At 33.3% G+C, this 23270-nt stretch overlaps 4 protein-coding genes and 1 long non-coding RNA gene across 5 annotated transcripts; 2 read left to right on the top strand and 3 right to left on the bottom strand.

Moving 5' to 3' along the window:
* LOC148768752 (uncharacterized) lies at nt 1-1023 on the bottom strand. The gene is made up of 2 exons (XR_016032899.1): nt 718-1023; nt 1-217 (listed from the first exon to the last, which is right to left on the bottom strand). It is a non-coding gene; the product is annotated as an uncharacterized LOC148768752 (long non-coding RNA).
* A 9009-nt stretch (nt 1024-10032) lies between these two features.
* Nucleotides 10033-10451, top strand: LOC105966907 (uncharacterized). Its single transcript, XM_012991483.2, has one exon. It carries the CDS (start codon nt 10042-10044, stop codon nt 10249-10251), a length of 210 nt encoding a protein of 69 aa, XP_012846937.1. The 5' UTR covers nt 10033-10041; the 3' UTR covers nt 10252-10451.
* A 2449-nt stretch (nt 10452-12900) lies between these two features.
* On the top strand, nt 12901-16109 carry THE1 (protein kinase family protein). Its single transcript, XM_088822262.1, has 2 exons — nt 12901-13100; nt 13217-16109. Exon 2 carries the CDS (start codon nt 13314-13316, stop codon nt 15864-15866), a length of 2553 nt encoding a protein of 850 aa, XP_088678388.1. The 5' UTR covers nt 12901-13100; nt 13217-13313; the 3' UTR covers nt 15867-16109.
* A 381-nt stretch (nt 16110-16490) lies between these two features.
* LOC105961923 (Late embryogenesis abundant (LEA) protein-like protein) lies at nt 16491-18135 on the bottom strand. The gene is made up of 2 exons (XM_012986184.2): nt 17815-18135; nt 16491-17398 (listed from the first exon to the last, which is right to left on the bottom strand). Exons 1-2 carry the CDS (start codon nt 18047-18049, stop codon nt 16680-16682), a joined length of 954 nt encoding a protein of 317 aa, XP_012841638.2. The 5' UTR covers nt 18050-18135; the 3' UTR covers nt 16491-16679.
* A 2975-nt stretch (nt 18136-21110) lies between these two features.
* Nucleotides 21111-23123, bottom strand: LOC105961976 (uncharacterized). The gene is made up of 2 exons (XM_012986234.2): nt 22731-23123; nt 21111-21574 (listed from the first exon to the last, which is right to left on the bottom strand). The coding sequence occupies exons 1-2, from the start codon at nt 23005-23007 to the stop codon at nt 21243-21245; spliced, it is 609 nt and encodes a 202-aa protein (XP_012841688.2). The 5' UTR covers nt 23008-23123; the 3' UTR covers nt 21111-21242.
* Between the last annotated feature and the right edge of the window lie 147 nt (nt 23124-23270).

Below are 23270 nucleotides of genomic sequence, written 5' to 3'. Positions count from 1 at the left end.
TGTCGAGTTAAAAAACTCTAGTACATTAATAATCTCATAATAGTATAATAAAATGATAATGGTAGTATCATACGGTATTCATAATAGTATACTACTGTATTACAACGGTTTAACACTTAACCGAAGTTACCGAGCCATTACATCGTAAACACCTCTTTATAGCAACCAACCCACCAAACCTCAACAAAATCCGTACGAAATTCGCCATCGAAAAAACCTAAAATCATGAAACAAAATTAAAAATGCAGAATACTAAAAAATAATTAAATAGACTGCAAATATATTTCATCAAAAATAAACTTAAAATGCAAAATTCATACGCTAAATTAAAAAAGACTACGAACTATATTTTAATGTACTACCCAGCACACTTAAATCGCTTGTTATAAACAAATAAACCAACTATCGATCGGGATAAAAACATGAACTCGACCAAAGCGGACAATTATTCCGATTATTGCATAAACCAACTACGAAGCTCATATAAAACAACTCTGGTTCGATCTGCGTGAACCATCCTCTTCTAACTCTATCAATCCTCTTCCAAACAAACATCATCGGCCAAAAAAAACGATATATATATGACGGAATAATTTTGTTAAAAAACGTTCTACTTAATAGAATCAAGTATCAACACAACTCTTAAAAATTTCTAACCACCGTACAAGACAATCATGGACATTGAGCAAAAAATAAAAACGAATAACGCATTCATACCCGCTTAACAACGTCCAACAACAAACGCTCAAAAATCGATCCTATTTCCACGACGGTGCAGAAATCTTCAATGACGATAAAACCCGCTGGAACGATGAAGAGAATCTTCAAAAAATATTGTACACGATTTGATATAACGGCCAATGATCTCACGTAAATTTATTCCGTGATTTTAGGCAACGTATCAGCAAATCTCAAATCACGTATTAAAGGAAATAAATGCTGTTTAATAATAAAACATGGGTATTAAAGAGAAATTATATAATATATTTTGCCAAGTTGGCAAAATTGGGTGTATCTCAAAAAGGGGAAAAAAAATTGGATCTACCTCATTAGAAAATATGAACAAGGGGGTTTTCCCTAATAAACCCATTTAAATAACGATAAAGCCTTGTGGCCAGAATCTGGCCGGCCAAAAAGGCTAATTCTGCAAATTTAGTGAAAAAAGTATTATGTTCAATTACTATGCTATCCTTTAATTAATACTGATTATTTCTTTTTTTAATTTGATTTTTTTCTCTCTATCTACAATATAATTACCATAATTCCAAAGGTCAATGTATTAAATGCCAGATCACAATTTCCAATCAAACAACGTCAATTCATTTAACCTTTTTTTTTTTTTTTATCACTTTCTATATTTCTTTTTTTCAATATTTTTTCCATTATTTTGTTCATGTAAATTAAAAAAGGATTAAATAAAGTTTACACACCTAAAGTATACCATTTGTAACATTTACCCCTAAAGTATTATTTGTAACATTTACCCCTCAAATACAATTTAATTTGTATTTTAAATACTAATACTTTAAAATTATCTCTTTTTATCGAAAGGAATAACTAAAGAATAATTAAGTTATACAACTAAAAGTATATGCTGAAAAATGCAATATTTTATAATTTAACCGTAATCCGAATACCTATCTAATTTTGTGTCTGATCCGGTCCTAACACCATTAATAAAATTAGATTAGGCTCAATTTTATTCCTAATTTCAAAATTAGCATTAGAATCACGATTAACTATTCCAATTATCAATTAGACACATAATTGTTGTAATTAGTAAAAAAGTGATCATATAAAAAAAATCAATTTATCATATTTCTAGAGAATTAAATTCGTACAATTTTTATTCTAAAATTAAATCTTCAAGAAATTGTCTATTTTATAATTAATTGAGATGTTAACTTAAATGTTGATCTTAAGATCTAACAAAAATTAGAAATTTCACAAAGTTCATATTAAAAAAATATATTTAGTAGATAATTATAATAATGTAAAATATGATTCTTATCATAATTTTCATATCAATAATAACATTAATAATCTACAAACAAAACTAATATAACTTGATATATTTACTCAATACTAATCCAATAATATGATATGATTGTACCTTATTTGTTTTTGAATTTTTCATGAAATATCTTCTATACATGTCTGATAATAAAATTGTATGAACTAGAATACTTAGAATTTTATAAAATATATACTTAACCTACGTACACTTCAAAATTATATATATATAGTTCGATAATCTTAGTTTGATAAAAAATCCATACTAACAGTAGTGAATTGTTGAATTGTTGAATTGTTGAATAATGTTAGTTTTGAATTGTTAGTTTTGAATTGTTGAATGTTCGTAATGTTTCAATATAAAAGTTATCAAAGTCATCTATAATAATAATAATAATAATAATAATAATAATAATAATAATAATAATAATAATAATAATAATAATAATAATAATTATTATTATTATTATTATTATTATTATTATTATTATTATTATTATTATTATTATTATTATTATTATTATTATTATTATTATTATTATTATTATAATATAACAAACTATACGTGAAAAGAAAATAACACATTGATTACGTTTTTTTAGGCTGTGAGAAAACGTGTAGACTGATTGGTTACTAATTCTTAGGGTGGTAACTCACGTACTAATAACAGATAATGAGATAAATTAGGGAGGAAAATTAGGAAGAACTTGGAGCACAAAACATTAAGGGTATATATGGTATAAACTATAAAAGAAAATTAAAAAATAAATAAAAATTGGATTCTGGCCAACCAGATTCTGGCTATTTAGCATTGTCCTTTAAATAAAGGGGCTATTTGACAAAACCCCTTCATTCAATTTTGACTTCTTAATAAATCCTTTTTTTTAATTGATAATTGTTATAAATCCAATTGACTCAAATTATCCAAAATGCCCCTATTTACTATTATTCAAAGTTACCATATTATATTATTATGGAAAATCATTAAAAATAATTAAATATTCAAATCCCTTGTTTCTCTCCATTATCTCACCCACCCCCATATTCTCTCTCTCCCTACCTCACGCACATTTAATTTTAGTGTTTTTCCATTTTTTTTTTATTTTTTTAATAGGTTTTTTTTATTTCAAAATTTGAACAGAAACTTTGTTATTTTTTTATTTTTTATTTTTTATTTTATTTCAGTTTTTTAAATCGTTCATATTTTATATAAATAAAAATTCACTACGGAAATATCGAAAACCAATAAATTTATCGAAAACCACTATCAAAATAAAGTAAAATTACTATAAAATAAGCATAATCCAACTTAATATCAATGTAATCCCACTACTAAATTAGTGTAACACAGTGTTAAATTAATGTAATTCACTACATGTTCATCGAAAACCACTATTAAATTAGTGAAATCCACTTAATTTTTTTTTTCCACCCGGGCTACAAAAATTAAAATCCACTATATACTCATCGGAAACTAGTACAAATTTATCAAAAACCATTGTAAAATTATTGTAAAAATCACTGTAAAATAACGTAATCCATTTTACATTAACATAATCCACTATGTGAAAACCACTATGTATAAACAACTATATAAATATGAAAACCACTCTGTATAAACAAAATATAACATGAAAACCAATCTATAACATGAAAACCAATCTATATAAACACTATATAAACATGAAAACCATGTATAGATATCTATATAAAAATGAAAACCACTATTTACAAACAACTATATAAACATGAAAACCACTCTGTGTACTTTACAAAATCCACTATAAAACTACTATGTATACTTATCAATGTGTAAGAACCTAGCCCCTTTAGAAATCCAAGTAAAGGCATGAGATTGGACAATCTTATTCTTTTGCTTTCCATGTTACAAATATTTAACACCATAAAAACTAGAATAATACATATTTAACCAATTTTCTGTCCATGGACGAGTCCGCAATCCACCACCAACACGAGTCACTTTTCTTCTTGTAATTGGGTCCTAATCATCAATAAAAAGCACTCGTATTAGGAAACTTAAATTTAAATAAAAATATTAGTAATATATAAAAATTATTGTGTGGTTAAACATAACATGAAAAAACAGGTACATATCAATATAAATCATGATCGTCGATCCAAAGAAACGGCACTCATCTAATCTATTAGTCGCCAAATTCGGCTCCAGCCAACGGTCATTGTCAAATTTCAATAACAAGGGTCACTGTATCAATTTGAACAAGAAAAAAAATTAATTTATAAGAACTAATATTTTTTTTCACAATATCTTTATCAAATAAGAACCTTCTCCACAAACCCTAAAACCATTGAAAGGAAATTTTTGTTTTTACATTTTTTCTACAACCGCGTAGATATCGTTCGGCAACGGTGAAGAGAGACGAAATAGGGGGGTGGCTGGGGCGGCATCAGGTGGGGCTGGGGCGATGCCGGTGGGGGCTGCGGTGGCGCCGATGGGGGCTAGGGTGTCGTCGATGGGGGCTGGGGTTGGGGCTATTGGGAGAAAAGAAGAGTTGAATGGAAGGAGAGATGTAACGATGGATAGAAAAAAAGAAGAGAAAATAAAATCTAGAGAGAAAAAAAAAGATTTGTATAGCGGGATTTGTGGGTGTGATTGAGAACGTGATCTCAAGGGAATTAAATTCTAAGATACGTTATAATAAGGTAAGGGTATAATTGTGATACTTAATTAACTTTTGTTAATAAAATATATTTTGGATTTATCTTAAAAATAAGAAATAAATTTGGGTTCATTATAATTACACTTATGTGATGAGGGGGTTTTGGCAAGTAATCCCTTAAATAAAAGTGGAAAATGTTGTAACTTTGGTCTATTGTGTACTAAACATATTAATATATTAAATAATACATTTCATTAACAGTTTTAATTGTTGGTTTAGATAGTCATTCGATATGGTATCAGGTCATGAATTCGAATTTCGCCGCTACTAATATCAAATTTTCAAATGCAAAACTTTAAACACTATGAACAAGTCTCTACCCCTCTTCTTTTTTTTCTTTGATCCAAAAAAAAGTCTCTGCCCTTTTTTTTCAATTGAAGTAATAAATTGATTTTTGTTCATTTTATTATAGCAATCAAAACCATGCCTGAAAATTTAGAGAAGAATTTTGAATTTGCAAAACAAGCACAAATTTCCCAAAATTAAAAATTGAAAAAAGAATTCTAAAGTAATAAAAATGTTTCCTATCCACTAAATGGTGTACGTTAAAAAAATGTTTCCAAAATTTGAGGGTGCATTTTGCCAATTCAAAATTCAAGGGTGCAAAATGTCAATCTATGCTATTATAGGGGTCAAATTGCAATTCGTCCAATATTTCCTACTCCACTAAAATGGTGTTAAAAAATGTTTCGTCGTCGTCCTTTAATTATTGGTGACTCGAGATTCAGAACAAATAATTTGCAATTCTGATTTCTGAACATAGTAATTATGAAAACAGTTCTCAATAAATTCTCGATTTTCACAATAACAGCTCATAAATAAAAAATTAAATATTGTTAATTAAGAGAGACTAGGATTATTCTGTAATTAAAGAAATTCCCCCTCAATTAATATTTAATACTTTGGGATTCTGCAAACACCAGCTATCATGATAGGCAGCGACTATATGCAATCTCAAAATTACTTAGGGGAAGACCAAATCTAATTTTTTCACAAAATGAATTACTAAAAGACTAATATACCCTTACTAAAATATAAAATCCACAATTACAAAATTCCACAACTTCCTTTGTGCAAGACCACACAAGCAAAACCCATTTTATCTTCCTCACAAACCTATTTCACTCAAATTCTTCAAAAAAAAAATTTTCATCTTCTCCAAAAATCCTCAACACCCAAAACCATCAAATCTTACTAAAACATGGAAATGATAACATTATGGAGTCACGAGATATCAATATGGAGAATTCTATAGAAAAAATAGAAAACAAACTATGAATGAATGTATTTTTATAGTTAGGTGATCGATTTTTAAGTTTTCAAAATGAAAATTCGCACAGTCAAAATTCGACATTGACATGTCGAATTTTGTCACAAAAATCGACATTTAGATGTTGATTTTTTAGCAAAAAATCGACATCAACTCTAGATGTCGATTTTTTTCACAAAAATCGACATCTACATGTCGAATTTTGTGACAAAATTCGACATGTCAATGTCGAATTTTCGCCAAAAAAATCAACATCTAGATTTTTGCCAAAAAATCGACATTTAAATGTCGATTTTTCACCAAAAAATCAACATGTACAGGTCGAATTTTCTTCTTCTTCTTCTTCTTCCTCTTCCGCTTCCTCTTCGTCTTCCTCTTCGTCTTCCTCTTCTTCCTCCTCGTCTTCTTCTTCCTCCTCGTCTTCTTCTTCTTCTTCCTATTCTTCCTCCTCTTCCTCTTCTTCTTCCTCCCTTTCCTCCTCTTCCTCTTCTTCCTCCTCTTCCTCCTTTTCCTCTTCTTCTTCCTCTTCCTCTTCTTTTTCTTCTTCTTCTTCTTCCTCTTCCTCTTCTTCTTCTTTTTCAATTTCTCCTTTATTATTTTTTTATTTTTTTTTCTTTTTGGTCTTACAAGAGTAATTATGTATAATTTGAATGAATAGTATCAAAATCAATATTGGGGTTATATTTGTAATTTTCAGTCTTGCGCTTAGTAAATTTATTTATATTTTGGTCTTGCATCAAGTAAGGTCTTGCACTTAGTAAGTTTAGTCTTGCAAATATTCGTTGCCATCATGATAATGTTAGAAAAACAACTTCCTAAACCACGATTTTCAGTTATCCATCAAAAAAAAAACCACGATTTTCAGTAACACGGTGGTAATCGCATTTAATATTCTATATTACTCCATCTGTTCCATAATATTTGTATCTTTTGATAATTTCTTTTGTTCTATATTATCTGTCACTTTACAATTCCAATACTGGTTTCAATTTTACCCTTATTAACTATATAGTACTCTTCATGCATTAATTAATAAACAAGGATATTTTGGTCCATCAATATCTATTTTTGAAATCAAGACATATTTATTAAGATTCTTAAGATTTGTGTCAAGGTGATAAACGACACCTATTTAGGAACGGAGGAAGTATATTAATTTCAATTTTTTTGGTGTGTCAATTTTGCTCTTAATAATTTTGGTTGATTAAAGAAAAGTAGTATAACAACAATTAATAATTGATTACTCCCTCTTAATTGTCGTTTTTTAGTTTTGCACAAAGATTAAGAATTTCATTAAATGTGTCTTGATTTTATGAAAATGTATGCTTTTAGACTACAATGACCTTGTCTTATAATTAATAAGAGAGATAAATTAGTTGAAAAAAGAGTATTGGAAAGAGTTAATAATGGTATAAATTGGAAATTAAGTAATTAATGAAGTTTTGGAAATTTAAAGTGACAGAGATAATATGAAACAACAAAAATTCTCCAAAGCGACAGATATTATGGAACGGAGGGAGTAGTATATATAATTTTGTAGGGCAAATTAATTGACACACAAAAAAAGGTATGGACAAATTACAAAAAAACCCCTCATGTTTGGGTAATTACAGCCACCCCTATCTTTTAAATATTTTTACATAAAATTTATGTAATTCGGTTATTAATCGAACCAAATCGAATATTCAGTTCGATAAACGGTTTGAAATGTTGGCGTATCGAAATTTCGGTTCGGTTGTACCAATTTAACATCCCTAAATTTACCACTGAATGAGTAATTTCGTAAGATAATATATAGTTAAGGAGGTGACTGTAATTATCCAAATAGGATGAGTTTTTCGTAATTTAACCGTAACTCAAAGGGGTGGTCCTAATTTGCCCAATTTTTTATGATAATTCATGCACAATTGCATATTTACAGAATTTATTGACGTGCGCAAGAGTCAAAGACAGACAAAAAAAATTAGGACCAATAGAGTAGGAAAGTCAATATTAACTACTTTGTTGACTTGTAATCCTAGTAGAAGGTTTGTATTGATAAAAATATATTTTTCAAATTATTGTCAACAAACAGCGGGAAGGAGGGGGGCCACGGCCCCCTCAATTTTTGATTTTCCTTATTACTACTAAATGTATCTATAATTTATTGTTTTATATTGGGCTTCTATAATTTTTATTAATTTAGTTTTATTTTAAAATAAAATTAATTATTTTTAATTGACGAGAACAAAAAAATAATAAATGAGTGTAATAAGTCGGATAAGAAAGTTACGAATTGGCGACTCCTCTGCCAATTGAAAATCATTCTAGTATATTATACCTTTATATTTATTTAGTCCATCTAATTTTTATAATTCAATCCAACCAAAATTTAAATTAATTCGATTCTAAAAGATTTTCTCTTTTTTTTTTTTATTGCAAATATTGAAGTTTGAAATCAAGATTCGACTTGATGAACCGGTCACCGGTGGAAGTGGTATTTATTATTTAATTATTTATTGGGATTGTTTTTATTTTAAAATTATTTTATATTGGGGAAAATAAAAGAGCGCGTTTTAAATTAGAAGGCTAATTAATTCCTAATCTCGGATTTAATCACCGACTCAGTTAATTAATCATTGTTTAAAGTAGAACATCTTCGAAGAAGCTACTGTACGGATTCTTGTGACTCAGTCATTACTGCATTGTACGAATTCATTAGTCTCAATTTTTTGAATTCTCCCTCTTTTTGCGAGTAGTGCTTTTCTTTAAAAGCAAATTGATATTTAATAATTCCTTAACAAGTGCCACTAATTTATGCCAAATTAGTGGTGACCAATTCATGTCAAATTAACTCTATTTTGATTCTTGATATACTTTTTAATTTTTTTGAGTGTATATTTTTAATAGTTCTTCGTATTAGGTGGGTTCTCGTTTATTCTATGTCGGGCAATGATGGGGTGGTCACAGTTTATTTGAGAGTTTGTTGCACGGCACCACATATTTTTGCAGTCGTTATACCTGTTTTACTCATTTTTTGTGGAACTGTAAGTGACCTCGGCTGTTGTGGTGACGTGAACGAACTCTCTTGATTTTCATAGGCTTTCTGCGATAACTCTCATTCATCTGTATTCTTGTTAGTTTAGGCTTCCTATCTTACCCGTGTTATTATTATTATTTTTTTTTTTTCTGAAACGGCTATTTCTAGACATTTTCAGGCGGTATCATATTGTCTGAAACTCTTTATGTACTCATTGATTTTTGATTTATCGACCAGTTAAGCGTCCAGTCCAGCCCTTACCTTCATCTGATGATTGTTCTTAAAAGCAAAAAAAATCCATACACATGTATATGTGATATGTGCAGATCAATTATTACAAATCACCCGACATGTTTCATCGAATGTAACATTAAATAAATGATTTATTTGTCAACAAGAATAAAAAAAAAAAAAAAAAAAAATCCCCGAATATGGGCTCCTTGATTTTTGATATAATATATGGGTCGGCAAGCCTTGGTTTGGTCTATTTGGAGCTTGAGTTTTATTGGGCTTTTTATATAGGATTACAATAGGACAACATCAAATTAATTTAAAGATATTTTTAGAAGAATATGGAATTATTTTTAACGAATTAACAGCATAGAACGAAAAAAGTTCTGGAATCTACCAGAAATTTTATTAAATTTTATGTTTGAAGCAAAAATAAAGTCCTGAGACAGTTTTACACTAGTAAAACTAAAACCCTTAATAGAAAAATACTAAAAATGCAAAAATGAATTAGAGTCTCGTTCTAATAATTTTGGAAAGTACACAATTTCCAGAATCCTGATTCGATTTTCCTATTATTTTATATTAATTTTCCATTCTTAATAATTACGTACATAAGTATATCAAGCTGAACCCGACACGTGTCAAGTAGCAAGAACGAGAAAAAACTACGTGTCGAAAAAAAAAAATAAGGGAGAGAGATAGATCCCTTTCTCTATATTCTCTGATTTGTAAATATATATATTATATATACATACATGATACATATATATATATATATATATATATATGAGAAGGTATAAATTAAATATATGGTGTGTTTCTGCTTTTTGGTGGATCAGAAGATAGTGGTGCGGCGGAGCAAGGCGGCGGCGGGGATGTGTTCGCGGTGCCGGCGCAGCGCGAGGGTGGCGGACATGCAGACGGTGACTAGGTTTTGCTATATACCTTTTTATTGGAAGTCGTGGAAAGCTATTGTATGTAGTTTATGTGGGAATATTCTCAGATCCTATCATAAATAAATAAAATAAAATAATAATACGTGACAATTTTAGTATATATAATATAATAATACTGGATTTTAGCGATTATTTTGTGCTGATATATAGCTTAAGTTTATTTGTTTATTTTGTATTTTTTTGGAAATGATTTGTTTTGTATTTAATGTACTTTTAAGTAAATTGAGTCGAGTTGAATCTATGGTTGTTCAGATTTGTTGGAATTTTTTGTCTGAGTTTTGAATTTGTGTTTATAGTGTGTGGAGTTCGAATTAGCTACAGAGGGTGTTTGGCATAGCTATACGCTGCTTTCACTTTTAGCTTATAAGTTCTTTAAAATTGTTTGGAAATATCTTTCAATTTTAAAAAAATATCGATGAATTTTGGTTAAATTATAAAAAATGCGTAATTACCCTATTGTTTATAGATACCTTAAATACTATGGTAAAGTGTGAAAATTCCGTTGAATTTAGGCTAAATTATAAAAAATATTTCATTAATCCGCAATTATCAAAATTTCATCAATTTTGCACTTATTGTGGTGTGATTTCTTATGGAATTTTTTTCATTTGAGAGAATATTTCACGAAAAATGTTGATTGTACTCCACAGACGGGATATTTTTTTATGCTACATTTTAAAGATAAAAATTACTCTCACAGATGTAATGGTAGTACTTAAAAGTTGTGAATGTGTTATTCGAGAAGGATAAAAATTACGTGTAAAGGCCTCTGGTGGTACTTTTTGTCTTTAAAAAATATCATAAAGAAATGTCACTTTATAGGAGTAAAATCGACAATTTTTTGAATAATATTTTGTGGAATCGAAAAGATTACCTGACAAATCACACTGTATTAGTGTCGGTATAAGACGTGAACAAACATCGGATAACCACAATTTATAAACATGTTTTGTGAAAAGGTAAAGATCTAGTATTATACAGATTTTAATGTTTATAATTAGAACAAAGCGTTTGATTTGAAATATATATATATATATATATATATAGAATTCAAAATGTTGGAGGAAAATCCCAAAGGCTAGAGACAGATAGGGACGTGCCATGTGCAGAAGTTTCGCGGTTATTAGAAAAATGATTTTCATCAATTTCATTAAAACTTGATTAGACGTAAATCTTCGACTCGACAAATGTCGATTTTCTTATGAGATTGTTCAGAAACAGTCGACACGATCATTCACACCCTTATATATAACTAATTTATATGGATGAATCTCAACAATCGAATCCTTTTTAGTGCTTGTTCGCTTATCGCTTTAAGGTTCTACTGACTGAATAGTAGGGGTTAGTAACACGTTCCATGTGCAAGATTCATATTATTTTCAAACCTGCTACTAAAATCAAAGTCCCCTATGAAATGCAACTATTTAATAAATTAGCAGCATCCTTCCCCCGTCGAGATTAATCTAACAGGAGGTGACTAAACAAGTAAAATGTTATTATATCCTTCAAACCACGTGTTAATTTTATTGAATAAATTTTTTTATAGACAAAATCTCATATAATACCTAAATTTAACATTTGTAACACATGATCTAATTCAATGCATCGAACGTCAGTAACTAAACAGTTAACTAATTGATAGAAAATTTATCCAATTTCACCTAATACAATCTAATTCGATATCAATAATCGAACAAGCCCTAATTATTTCACATTTTTACTCTCTTTTTTTTTTTTTTGACCACTTACCTTATAAAAATTACTTTTGCCATACTTCATGCCTTTTAATTTAGTATAAAAACATTGAGCTAATTGAAAACATTTCATATTGTAACTTGTAAGTCAACTTGAGTTTCTTTTAGTCAAATGCATGGTCTCCCTCCTCCACCACCACCACGTAAACGCCGTGGAGCCGGCGGCCCCACCGTATCCCTAAAGCCGCGTGAAAGTGGGTCCCTGTAATTCGTTAACACCAGCAAAGCAACAAACAGAGTACACTCACTAATAATATTCCTCAACAAATAATAATTCACCCTATTACAAATATTAAATAAATATTCACTTCAAACCCAAAATAAAAAAATAAAATAATAAATAATAATAAAATAAATCCCAAAACCACAAACTTCAAAGTGTTTTTTTTTTCTACAAAAATGGCCCAGCAGCACTTTCATGGCATCTTCTGTAATCACATTCTCTCTCTCTTACTCTTCTTTCTTAACACAAATAAATAAATAAATAATAAAAAAGGTAAATTAACACTTAATCCCTCTTGTTAGAAGCTTTTGCAGATGACTTTTTTTTTTCTTTTGCAGTTAACCCCCTTTACTTATAATATCAGCACATAACTCCCTTCTGATTGATATGTGTAGCTTCCATTAGTTTTTTCGTCAAACTTAACCGTCTGTATTAAATGTCATAATATTTTTTTTTACAAATAAGCCCCTTGTACTTTCATTTTTGCAAATGACCCCCTTGAAGTTTGACGAAAAAACTAAAAGAAACTACCCTATAAACACAAATGAATTATGTGCTCATATTACGAGCACAAGATGGTCATCTGCAAAAGCTCGTAACCACAGGGAGTCAGTGCTATTTATCCTAAAAAAAAATAAAAAAAAATATTTCCTTTCAAATTGCTATGTGGAAAAAAGAGAATGATGGGTTTCTGAAAATCTTTCTTTTGTGGGTCCATATTTTATATATATATATATATATATATATATATATTTGTAAATTTTCTTTTTAATTTTTTCATCTGTAATTTGACAGCCTAATCAACAGGCTGGAAAGAGCTGTTGCATTTTCCACTCAAACAAAAAAAAAAGCAGCAGCTCGCTCTGCTTAACCACCAGTTAATGGCTGATTTCAGTTTCCATGGCTGTACGGACTTGCATTCTCAGTTGAACCAGGTAAAAATTTCATTACTCAAAGCTTCGATCTTTATCGCTTTATTCTGCTTCTCAACTTCAATTTCTCTTACACCCATGTCTGAACACTGAATAGATCTGCGTAATTGTTTGTTTAGGTACTGTTTATCAGCAGAAATCAGAATTAGGGTTTCTCAATTTTCCCCCAAAATTCTCGGTCGAATTCGAATTCGAATTCGAATTCGAATTGAAGCTATGGATATAGTGAAGTTGGCACCACCTATAGCTGTAGCTCTATTTCTTCTCACATTTCTCTGTAGCAACAAAACGACATCGTTTGCTGCATTCACACCTACTGACAGTTACTTCCTCGCCTGTGGATCTTCACAAAACATCTCCTTTTCGGGCCGAACCTACACCCCCGATTCGATCCAATCCGATTCGTTCTCTCTCAAAACCCGTGGTTCGAATTCCGTAACCGCAGCGTCGAATTCGACAACCCCGTTACCCGTCCACCAATTCGCGAGAATCTTCACGACGACAACCTCGTACAAGTTCCAAATCAGGAAACAGGGCCGGCATTTCGCCCGACTCCACTTCTACCCTATCGATAACCTCACCTCCGCTTCGATCACGGTTGTCACCGACAATTTCGTGTTGTTGCACAACTTCACTTTCGACGGCTACAACGGCACGTACCTCTTCAAGGAGTACCTGATAAACGTCACCGCGAATACGTTCTCGTTGACTTTCATCCCTCAGAACAACTCCGTCTCGTTCGTGAACGCTATCGAAGTTGTGTCTGTGCCGGATACGCTGTTGCCCGACCAAGCTGTCTCTGTAGCGTCTTACGCCCCTTTCAACGGCCTGTCGGAAAAGGCTTTCGAGACTGTTTACCGTTTGAATATGGGGGGCCCGCTTATCACGGCTCTGAACGACACTTTGGGGAGGAATTGGGAGAACGATGCGACGTATCTTCATGTGAATAGCTCTGCGGTGAATGCCTCCGTCGACCCTTCGAATATAAAGTACAGCGCCTCGGTTGCCCCCGAGATAGCTCCTAATTACGTCTACGCCACTGCCGAAACCATGGGCGATGCGAATGTGGCGAATGTGAACTTCAACATCACTTGGGTTTTTCAAGCCGACCCGAGTTACTCATATTTCGTACGGACTCATTTCTGCGACATCGTGAGTAAATCTTTGAACAGTTTGATATTCAATCTTTACATCAATACCGATATTGCCGTCGGGAGTTTGGATCTATCGAATCAGGCGGGCAATCTCGACGTGCCGTATTATCGAGACTTCGTCGCTAAATTGCCGACCGATTCGAATACTCTAACCGTTAGTGTGGGGCCCGACACGAATACCGATTTCATAAACGCGATTATGAATGGATTAGAGATAATGAAGATTAGCAACGACGCCAAAAGCTTGAGTGGGGTTTTATCGGTTGATTCTGTACTTATTCGACCTCCGAAGAATTCGAAAACGAAAATGAGCATTATAATCGGATCCGCAATTGGTGGTGCGGTCGCATTATTGCTTTCGATCGGATTATGCTATTTCTGCTTTGTGGCCCGTTCAAAATCGAGCGGGCCCCACCCTGGAAGCTCGTGGCTCCCACTACCGTTGTACGGAAACTCGTTGACCATGACGAAAAATTCAACCGTTTCTCAAAAGAGCGGGACCCAAAGCTGCATCTCGTTAGCTTCTTCGAACCTCGGCCGATTCTTCACTTTTCAGGAAATTACGGAAGCGACGAATAAATTTGACGAGGGGTCACTTCTTGGTGTCGGTGGGTTCGGTAGGGTTTATAAAGGAATAATAGACGACGGAACTCGAGTCGCTGTCAAAAGAGGGAATCCAAGATCCGAACAAGGGTTAGCCGAGTTTCGAACGGAAATCGAAATGCTGTCCAAACTCAGACACCGCCACCTCGTCTCCTTAATCGGATACTGCGACGAACGGTCCGAAATGATTCTTGTCTATGAGTACATGGCGAACGGGCCCCTCAGAAGCCATTTATACGGCACCGATCTGCCGCCGCTCTCGTGGCGGCAGCGCCTCGAGATATGCATCGGTGCCGCTAGAGGGCTTCACTATTTACACACCGGAGCGGCACAGAGCATCATCCACCGTGACGTGAAGACAACCAACATATTATTGGACGAAAATTTCGTCGCCAAAGTGGCGGATTTCGGATTGTCGAAAGCGGGGCCCGCTTTAGACCAAACCCACGTCAGTACAGCTGTCAAGGGTAGTTTCGGGTATCTCGATCCGGAGTATTTCAGAAGGCAGCAACTTACGGAAAAATCGGACGTCTACTCGTTCGGGGTTGTTTTAATGGAGGTGCTATGTACAAGACCGGCATTGAACCCCGTGCTGCCACGCGAGCAAGTCAACATTGCCGAGTGGGCGATGGCGTGGCAGAAGAAGGGGATGCTCGACCAGATCATGGACAAGAATTTGGCGGGAAAAGTGAACTCGGCTTCTCTGAAGAAGTTCGGGGAGACTGCGGAGAAGTGTTTGGCGGAGCACGGTGTCGACAGGCCTTCGATGGGGGATATTCTTTGGAATCTGGAATATGCTCTCCAGCTCGAGGAGACTTCTTCGATGGCTATGATGGAGCCGGATGATAATAGTACGAATCATATTCGGGGAATTACGTTAACGCCCTTGGAGCCGTTTGAGAACAGTGTGAGTATGATGATTGAGGGGGGGCATTCCGGTACCGATGACGATGCGGAAGATGCTGCCACGAGTGCCGTTTTTTCGCAGCTGGTAAATCCACGTGGCAGGTGAAATACTACATTATTACATTCCCTTTTTATTTTTTGAAATTATTATTATTATTATGGAAATGTTGCTCAATTTAATTTTTATTTTTGGCAAATAATAAAATATGATTCAATGTATGTATTGTTGTGTAGAAATGGTGGGGGGCAAATGCATATGATTTAAAGTTGTATATGCGTTGCCGAGTGAAAATGTATCCTTATAATGAATTCGATTAATACAGTTTACATCCTTATAAGTTATGATAAACGATTGGAAATCGGATGGATTAGATCGTAATTTGCATTTTCGAAAAATTTCCAATTTTTTTTTTTGGAAGCGTAAAACTAAATCCAATTCCGCTCCAAAACAAAAAAGTTCAGAAATCGGAATGAAAAAAACTCGTTCTGAAATCGAAAATTTTCGGATCTGAATTGGCAGAAAATTCCACTTAGTAGTCACCAAAAGTATAGAATGCATTATAATATTGATATTATAAGTTTAATTTTCGGAAATAAATTGGATTTTTTGGAATTATTTTTGAAAATTAAAATCGGATCGGGAAATCGGAATCTCATATAAATTTTAATTCCGACCCAAAAAAATTGGAAAACATCGGAATCGGAATTTTTGGATTCGAAATGAAAAATATTGCTCCAAAATCTTTCAAGCTTTACTATTTCATCATAACTTTGTGCTTACAATACAAAGGAAGAAGATAAAATAAAATACAAAAACAAAATCATGAAAATACAGCTACTTTTATTTAGGTATTACATAATGATATTAAACAATGTATCATTTCTTGCAAAACAATCCCATCAACACCAAACAAATTTATTACATCGACCCTTTATCATCTCCATCATTCTTCGAAGAAAACACGCATTTTTTGCAGTCATCTGCGAAAAGTGACGTAGTTTTGTACTTATCATATCCTCCGACCACCGGCATCGCAACACCTAATCCGGCCCGGTTCTCATAATCGGGCCTATAAGTCCGGCCCAAAACACCGTCCACATCAGCCGAAAGATCCAAGAACCTAAATTGCACTTCCAAATGTGCAAAGCAATCAACATCAAAAGGTATTTGATAATTGTGAACTCTATCATCTTCTTTAGAGATGGGAACCACATTCACACCGATCTCCACGAGTCCGTAAACAGAAATAACCGCGCTATTCGCGCTCGATATCCTCTCCACCGTGACGTCGCCATCTGGAGACTTCCACGATGACGTGGCGGAATCTAGAATCTCGGTGTCGTTGAAGGAGAATTTGAGGTGGTCGATTTTGTTGTCCCATGTGGATGCTTTGGTTGCCTCGACGGAGAATTTGTGGGGCCCGAAGAGAAGGCCGAGGGCTTGGATCCAAGTGTAGTCGTGGGCCCGGCCCACAGGGCGGTGGCCGATGAAGCGGGCGTTGATTTGGAGATTTGTGTCCGAAACTAAGGCGAAGTGCTCGTCTCTCTTGCCGTGGAAGTAGAAAACGACTCCATCTGCGCCGATGAATCGAGGGTCGTAGCATGCCGCTCCGATGCCTTTGCAACTCGGCTTTCTGTCTGAAAAATCGAGAGGGAAATATGAAATCAACCAAACGAGAACTTAGGCTACTAATACATAATCCCTCAATAAGACAACATAAGACCCCGTTAACATTTTGTCATAATTAATTAGTAAATCGTAGTTTATATTACCAACCAAACGAGGCCTAATAGGACAAATAAAAAGAGCAAAAAAATTAGAAAAAGACGGAAAATCGTCAGGAACACTATTCTTAAACAGTTTTGAACTACCAAGAAAAACGGCATTGTTTATAAGTGTTCGGAAAGTTTTACGAAAAATGTCACCGAATAAAAGTTAAAGAATCTCTTCTTAGTTCGTAATGAACGATTTTGAATCCATCGGACGAACAAAAAAAAAAGCATCGTATAAACGTGAAAAATGCTAAAAATGGGAAGTTGTAATATATACTTACGTCTACATTCGGCTTTGCAAATCGGAGAGTTGCAGTTGATGTAGCAAGATTTAGCCTTTGGATCTTTCGGAGTTGTGAACGGACATTGTTTAGGGCAACTTATACTCCGGAGGAAGCACCGGCTTTTACGGCTCGGGCACGTAACCTTATCTTGTAGTTTCTGTGCCGAGATTTGTGGAAGTACAATGCATGCACATATCACCACAATCATCAACAAGCTCAAAAACTTCATCATTTTTCGACTTAATGCGAAAATAATCGAAAACTCGAAACAAAGAAGAGAAAGAATATCAGTACACAAGTGTGTGTATTAAGTCTTCATATCTCTTGTGATATATATAGAGTTTTTAGATTGCTTGTAAATCTTTTGTCTATTACTGTAAAACCAAAAAAAGAAAAGAAAAGGGTAAATTACAACCAACCCCCCGAGGTATGGTAAATTACGAAAAACCCCTCAAGTTTTGGTAATTACAACTATAAATCTTCTTACACGTCCACCCTTGCGGTTTCAAATTTAGTGGAATCTTCTAGATTATATGAAATATTTTCGATTTTGCACCCGTATTATCTTATTCGAGCTCCATATTTTGAAGCAAGATAATCATAAAATGTGTTTTTTTGATTTATATATATCAGATGGTGGTGCATTAGAAACTGTATTTTTGCACAAAACGAGTACAAACTAGAGAACATTCCACATAATCTAGATGATTATATAGAATTTGACACCATAAGGGTGGATGTGTAAGAAGATTCATAGTTGAAGGGGCAGATGTAATTATCCAAACATGAGGGGTATTTTTTGTAATTTAACCATACCTCAGGGAGGAGGTTGTAATTTAACCAAAAAATGTTGTTAAAAATTCTCGTGAACATGTACACTTGCAATTTTATATGTATTAGTTTAATATGTTTATCTTTGAGTTGAGTTAAAGTCAAATGTAGTACTACTAATGAGTAATGAGTACAGATTATCCAACATGGTTTCATACTAATTCAGACAAAACATATGTTTGACTAAATATTATTGATGGTTTGGCAAGATTTGAAAATTACTACATGTCAGGACATAATTTAATTAATGATACATGAATGTGAAGAAAAAGTCAGCATTTATTTTTTGTCACGAAGAAGTATGGTTTGGTTGACTTTGACAAATTATTTTATTTTATTTTTTATATCTTATTATTTATTGGGGACAAATTCTGAGAAATACTTTGTAGGACCTCAGGCATCTGTATCAGCAAAAGACGCAAACTCTAATTTTATAGTGCATTCAACACATACAAGTGTCTACGATATTTGATTGTGGGCCGCTCATATCAATTGGTGTCAGGATAGACACAAACGTTAGTCGTATAGTGTATTCAACATACAAAAGCACCAACGACATTCGATTGTGAGCCGTCCATACCCGACTCTCCTCACGTGGACAATTGTTGTCGAACTCAAGCTAAAATACTTGGAACTTTTGTACAAGTGAAGTTAGTAATAAACTTAGCATAGTTTAAGGTTAAAGTGTTTTTCATCAACATTAAACTTGCACAAGGGATAATTATCTGTCTCTTAACATAACAGCTTGTTAATAAGCATTAGATATATATATTTCAAATTATTCTTGTGAAAATGAGCAAAAAATAATAAAAATTAAAGGGTAAATTACAACCACCTCTGAGGTATTGTCAAATTACGAAACCCCCTCTTTTGTTTGGGTAATTACAATTACCCACTCAACTATAAATCTTCTTACTCGTCCACCTTTGCGGTTTCAAATTTAGTGGAATCTTTGAGACTATATGGATTATTATCACTTTTTTACCCGCTTTTAATATGTGTTTTTTGGCTTGTATATATCAGATCGTGGTGCATCAGAAACTGTATTTTTACACAAAACGGGTACAAACTAGAGCACATTCCATGAAATCCAGATGATTATGTTGAATTTGATACCATAAAGGTGTAGGTGTAAGGAAAAATCATAGTTGAGGGGTAGATGTAATTCTCCAAACAAAAGGGTTTTTTTCGTAAATTGACCATACCTCAGGAGTGGTTGTAATTTACCCAAATTAAATTTCATGGAAAGAAGATTAAATGCAAATAAATTTAAAATAATAGTAGAACTAAAATGATGAGTCGGGAATGCGGGGCATGTACGGGGCGGGTATAGCAAAACTCGTCCTGCCCCATACCCGATTTAAAATTTTGCATTAGTCCCCATTAGGGGTGGTAAACGAGCTGAACCGCTCGTGAGCTCGATGAGCTGGCTCGAAAAAAATGCGAACTCGAACTTTTTTTTAGTTGTTCGTGAACTGACGAGCCGACTTGCGAGCCTTCCTTTTTATTTTTTATTTAAATAATGTATAATAATATAAAATATTCTAGAAATAATATAAAAAGAACATATAAATATTAAAATTATATATATATATATATATATATATATATATATATATATATATATATATATATATATATATATATATATATATATATATTTATATATTTATATATTTTATTGTTTATTTTGAATTTGTTTTACTATAATCTAAATATTTTTTTAATAATAAATTTATTTTAAAAAAAACCCAAAATGAGCTTGGGCTCGATGTCGAGCTCGAACAAAAAAATAAATAAACTCGACGAGCTCGTGGTCGAGATCGAAAAAATGAACTCGAGCTCAAGCTCGACCCTGCCAAAACAAGCGAACTCAGCTCGTTCACATCCCTAGTCCCCATATCCACCCCATATTCTTTTTAGGTAGGGAATACCGCTATTTTAGGGGTGGAGCGGATCAAATTGTCATCCCTAGGACCCGATTCAAGATTATTGCTTAAAAGGTTCGTCTGAACTCGATTTGTCAACATACCAAATCAAACGCCAACACATTCTTGTTTAATAAATTACGAAGTTCGGCTCGAGCTCAACCATAAATAAATTATAAAATACATAAAAAGAAAAAAAAAATCAAACTACATAAGCTCGATTGATGTTTAATTTGATTAAAGCTCGTTCGAGCTCCACTAGAAATAAATGATAAAATACATAAAAAGAAATAAAAAATCAAACTACTTAAGCTCGATTGATATTCGATTTGATTAAAGCTTGTTCGAGCTCAACTAAACCGTTTATCAAAACCATGCTAAAACACAACTTCTAAATTTCGGTAAAAACTCAAACAACCTTGAACAAACTATTCATTCAACTCGAGTCGATTCGTTTACACGCGTAGCAACACAATGTTTGTTTCTTTAATTTTATGTTGGAACAATCAACTATATAATTTATGATTAACACTTATTTTTCCAGCAAACACCATGGCATCAATATACATATATATACATATACATACTTACAGGGAACTTGACACAATATTTTCAGACATGAAACAACATAACAAACAGGTTTAATAGCAGATGTCTCGGGCTGCATTAGTTATCAGTCTTCTTCTTCCCTTTCGCTCTTGCTAATTCATGCACCATTAAATCGTCGAAAAACCGAACACCGAAAAACTCTTTCATCATAAAAGTTCTGATCACATCTTCGGGACTTTTATCAGTAGCCAACACTTTCGAGACGGAATATTCAACACCGCCGCTGCCCTGCATCTCAGCTCCATCGATCAATCTCCGGCCACCACCATCCAAGTATTTATGTGGTGTATCTTCCTTCTTCTCCGACAGCTTGAGCTTCTCTGCTTCAAGATTCTCGTATTCGACATCGTGCATGGTTTTAGATAAAATTTTCGAAAATGCAACTCCGCCTGCACACACACACACACGCACACAAACACACACTAATTGTTGTTAGATTGCAAGCCGTGTGAGTAGAAGAGTGTTTTTGCATTACTCTTAAACTTATTTGGAGAACTCCAACTTCATACTAGTTTTCCAACCGGTTCGTTAGACCAGTTGTGACTAGGAGTGAACTGAATTTCCAAATTCTGCCGATTAATTTCCGATTTTTGAATAAGAAATGTATTCCGAGTTCCGGTTTTTTCATTTTTATGGAATGAAATTGGAATGCATATCATGTCTCGATTTTCGATCCAATTATAATTTCGAAAAGTATTTCCGAAAAATACACTTAAAATATCAATATTATCATGTTTTTTTTTTCCTTTTTTACTATAGGTGACTAAAAATTTGGAAATTCCGAATTCCGTCGATTCTAATCCGAAATTTTCCAATTTTGGAACAAGTTTTTTAATTCCAATTTCTTATTTCTTCGATTTTTTTTTGAACGGAATTGGAATTAGTTTTGCTTTCCTAATTAAAAAAATGGAATTTTTCCGAAAGTGCTAATTCCGATCCAATTCGTCAGATTTCCACCACTGGCTAGTTGTGACTATTATCGAAATGGTTGCAATCCTTTGGTATCGTTTTCGGAGTTGAATCATTGAGAAAATATTTTCGTTGAAGTCATGTGAATGAGGAAATAATTTATCTTGGAAATAATATATAAAAAAGGATAAAATGCACTTCACTCCCTATAAATATTTTATTTTCGCACTTTCCCCTTTAAAAATTTAAAAAAGGATACTTCCCCTTCGAAATATTATTTTGGTTGCACTTTGCCCCGGCAGCCATTTTTTGAGGGCATTGTCCAACAAAAATAACATTTTAAATGGGCAACGTGCAAAAAAATATGTTTTTAAGGGGCAACGTGCAATAAAAATAACATTTAAAAGGGCAACGGCAACAAAATTACTCAATTCCAATCAATAATCCATCAGAGTTTTGCTATCGGGGCAACGGCAACAATAATAACATTTTGAACGGGAGCATTCACTTTTATAAATTTTGAGAGAGTAAAGTGCGAAAATTAAAAATTCACAGGGGGTGATGTGCAATTTGCCCTTATAAAAAATTCAAGGGTAAATAAAATAAGGGGGGTAGAAAATTGTAAAATAAACTGACCGGGGATCAATTTGTAGCCCTCCTGAATTGCATAAACACCTGCATTTTTGGCGAATTTGGTGCTGTATAACCCGATCTTTGATTTGGTTTCGTCGTCGGGGATCCACCGGCGGCGGAGCTGGTAGACGCCGTCGATCCTGACGGCCTGATCGAGCTTGGCGAGGGCGGCGGAGCCGTAATTGTAGGAATTTCTGCACGCGATCTTCAACGGCGTCGCATCTGGTGCGTTCCGTTTCACCGATTCAGCTGTTGAACCGATGAACTCCCAAATCCCCATTTTATTTTATTTTTCGCACGCTCAGTGTGTGTGTTTTTGGTGTTTTTTGTGAAGAAAGAGTAAAGGAAGATGGGAGACTAAGACTTGCTCACTGCACACTGGTTCTTCTTCTTTTTTTTTTAGGGTAAATTACAACCGCCCCTTGAGGTTTGGTTAATTTACGAAAAAACCCCTCTTATTTGGATAATTACATCTACTCCTCAACTATAATTTTTTCTTACACCTCCTCCCTTATGGTGTCAAATTCAACATAATCATCTAGA

Source organism: Erythranthe guttata, chromosome 8, assembly GCF_056151865.1.
Source record: "Erythranthe guttata isolate IM_541 chromosome 8, IM_541, whole genome shotgun sequence".
NCBI classification, from domain to species: Eukaryota; Viridiplantae; Streptophyta; class Magnoliopsida; order Lamiales; family Phrymaceae; genus Erythranthe; species Erythranthe guttata.
This window is presented reverse-complemented; position numbering and strand designations above follow the sequence as displayed.

Bases quoted from the DNA above. Each gene is read 5' to 3' on its own strand.
- LOC105966907 (XM_012991483.2), top strand. From the start codon at position 10,042: ATGGTGTGTTTCTGCTTTTTGGTGGATCAGAAGATAGTGGTGCGGCGG.
- THE1 (XM_088822262.1), top strand. From the start codon at position 13,314: ATGGATATAGTGAAGTTGGCACCACCTATAGCTGTAGCTCTATTTCTT.
- LOC105961923 (XM_012986184.2), bottom strand. From the start codon at position 18,049: ATGATGAAGTTTTTGAGCTTGTTGATGATTGTGGTGATATGTGCATGC. The intron at 17,399-17,814 runs GTAAGTATATAT...TCGATTTTTCAG, and splicing joins TTGCAAAGCCGAATGTAGAC to ACAGAAAGCCGAGTTGCAAA.
- LOC105961976 (XM_012986234.2), bottom strand. From the start codon at position 23,007: ATGGGGATTTGGGAGTTCATCGGTTCAACAGCTGAATCGGTGAAACGG. The intron at 21,575-22,730 runs GTCAGTTTATTT...GTGTGTGTGCAG, and splicing joins GGGCTACAAATTGATCCCCG to GCGGAGTTGCATTTTCGAAA.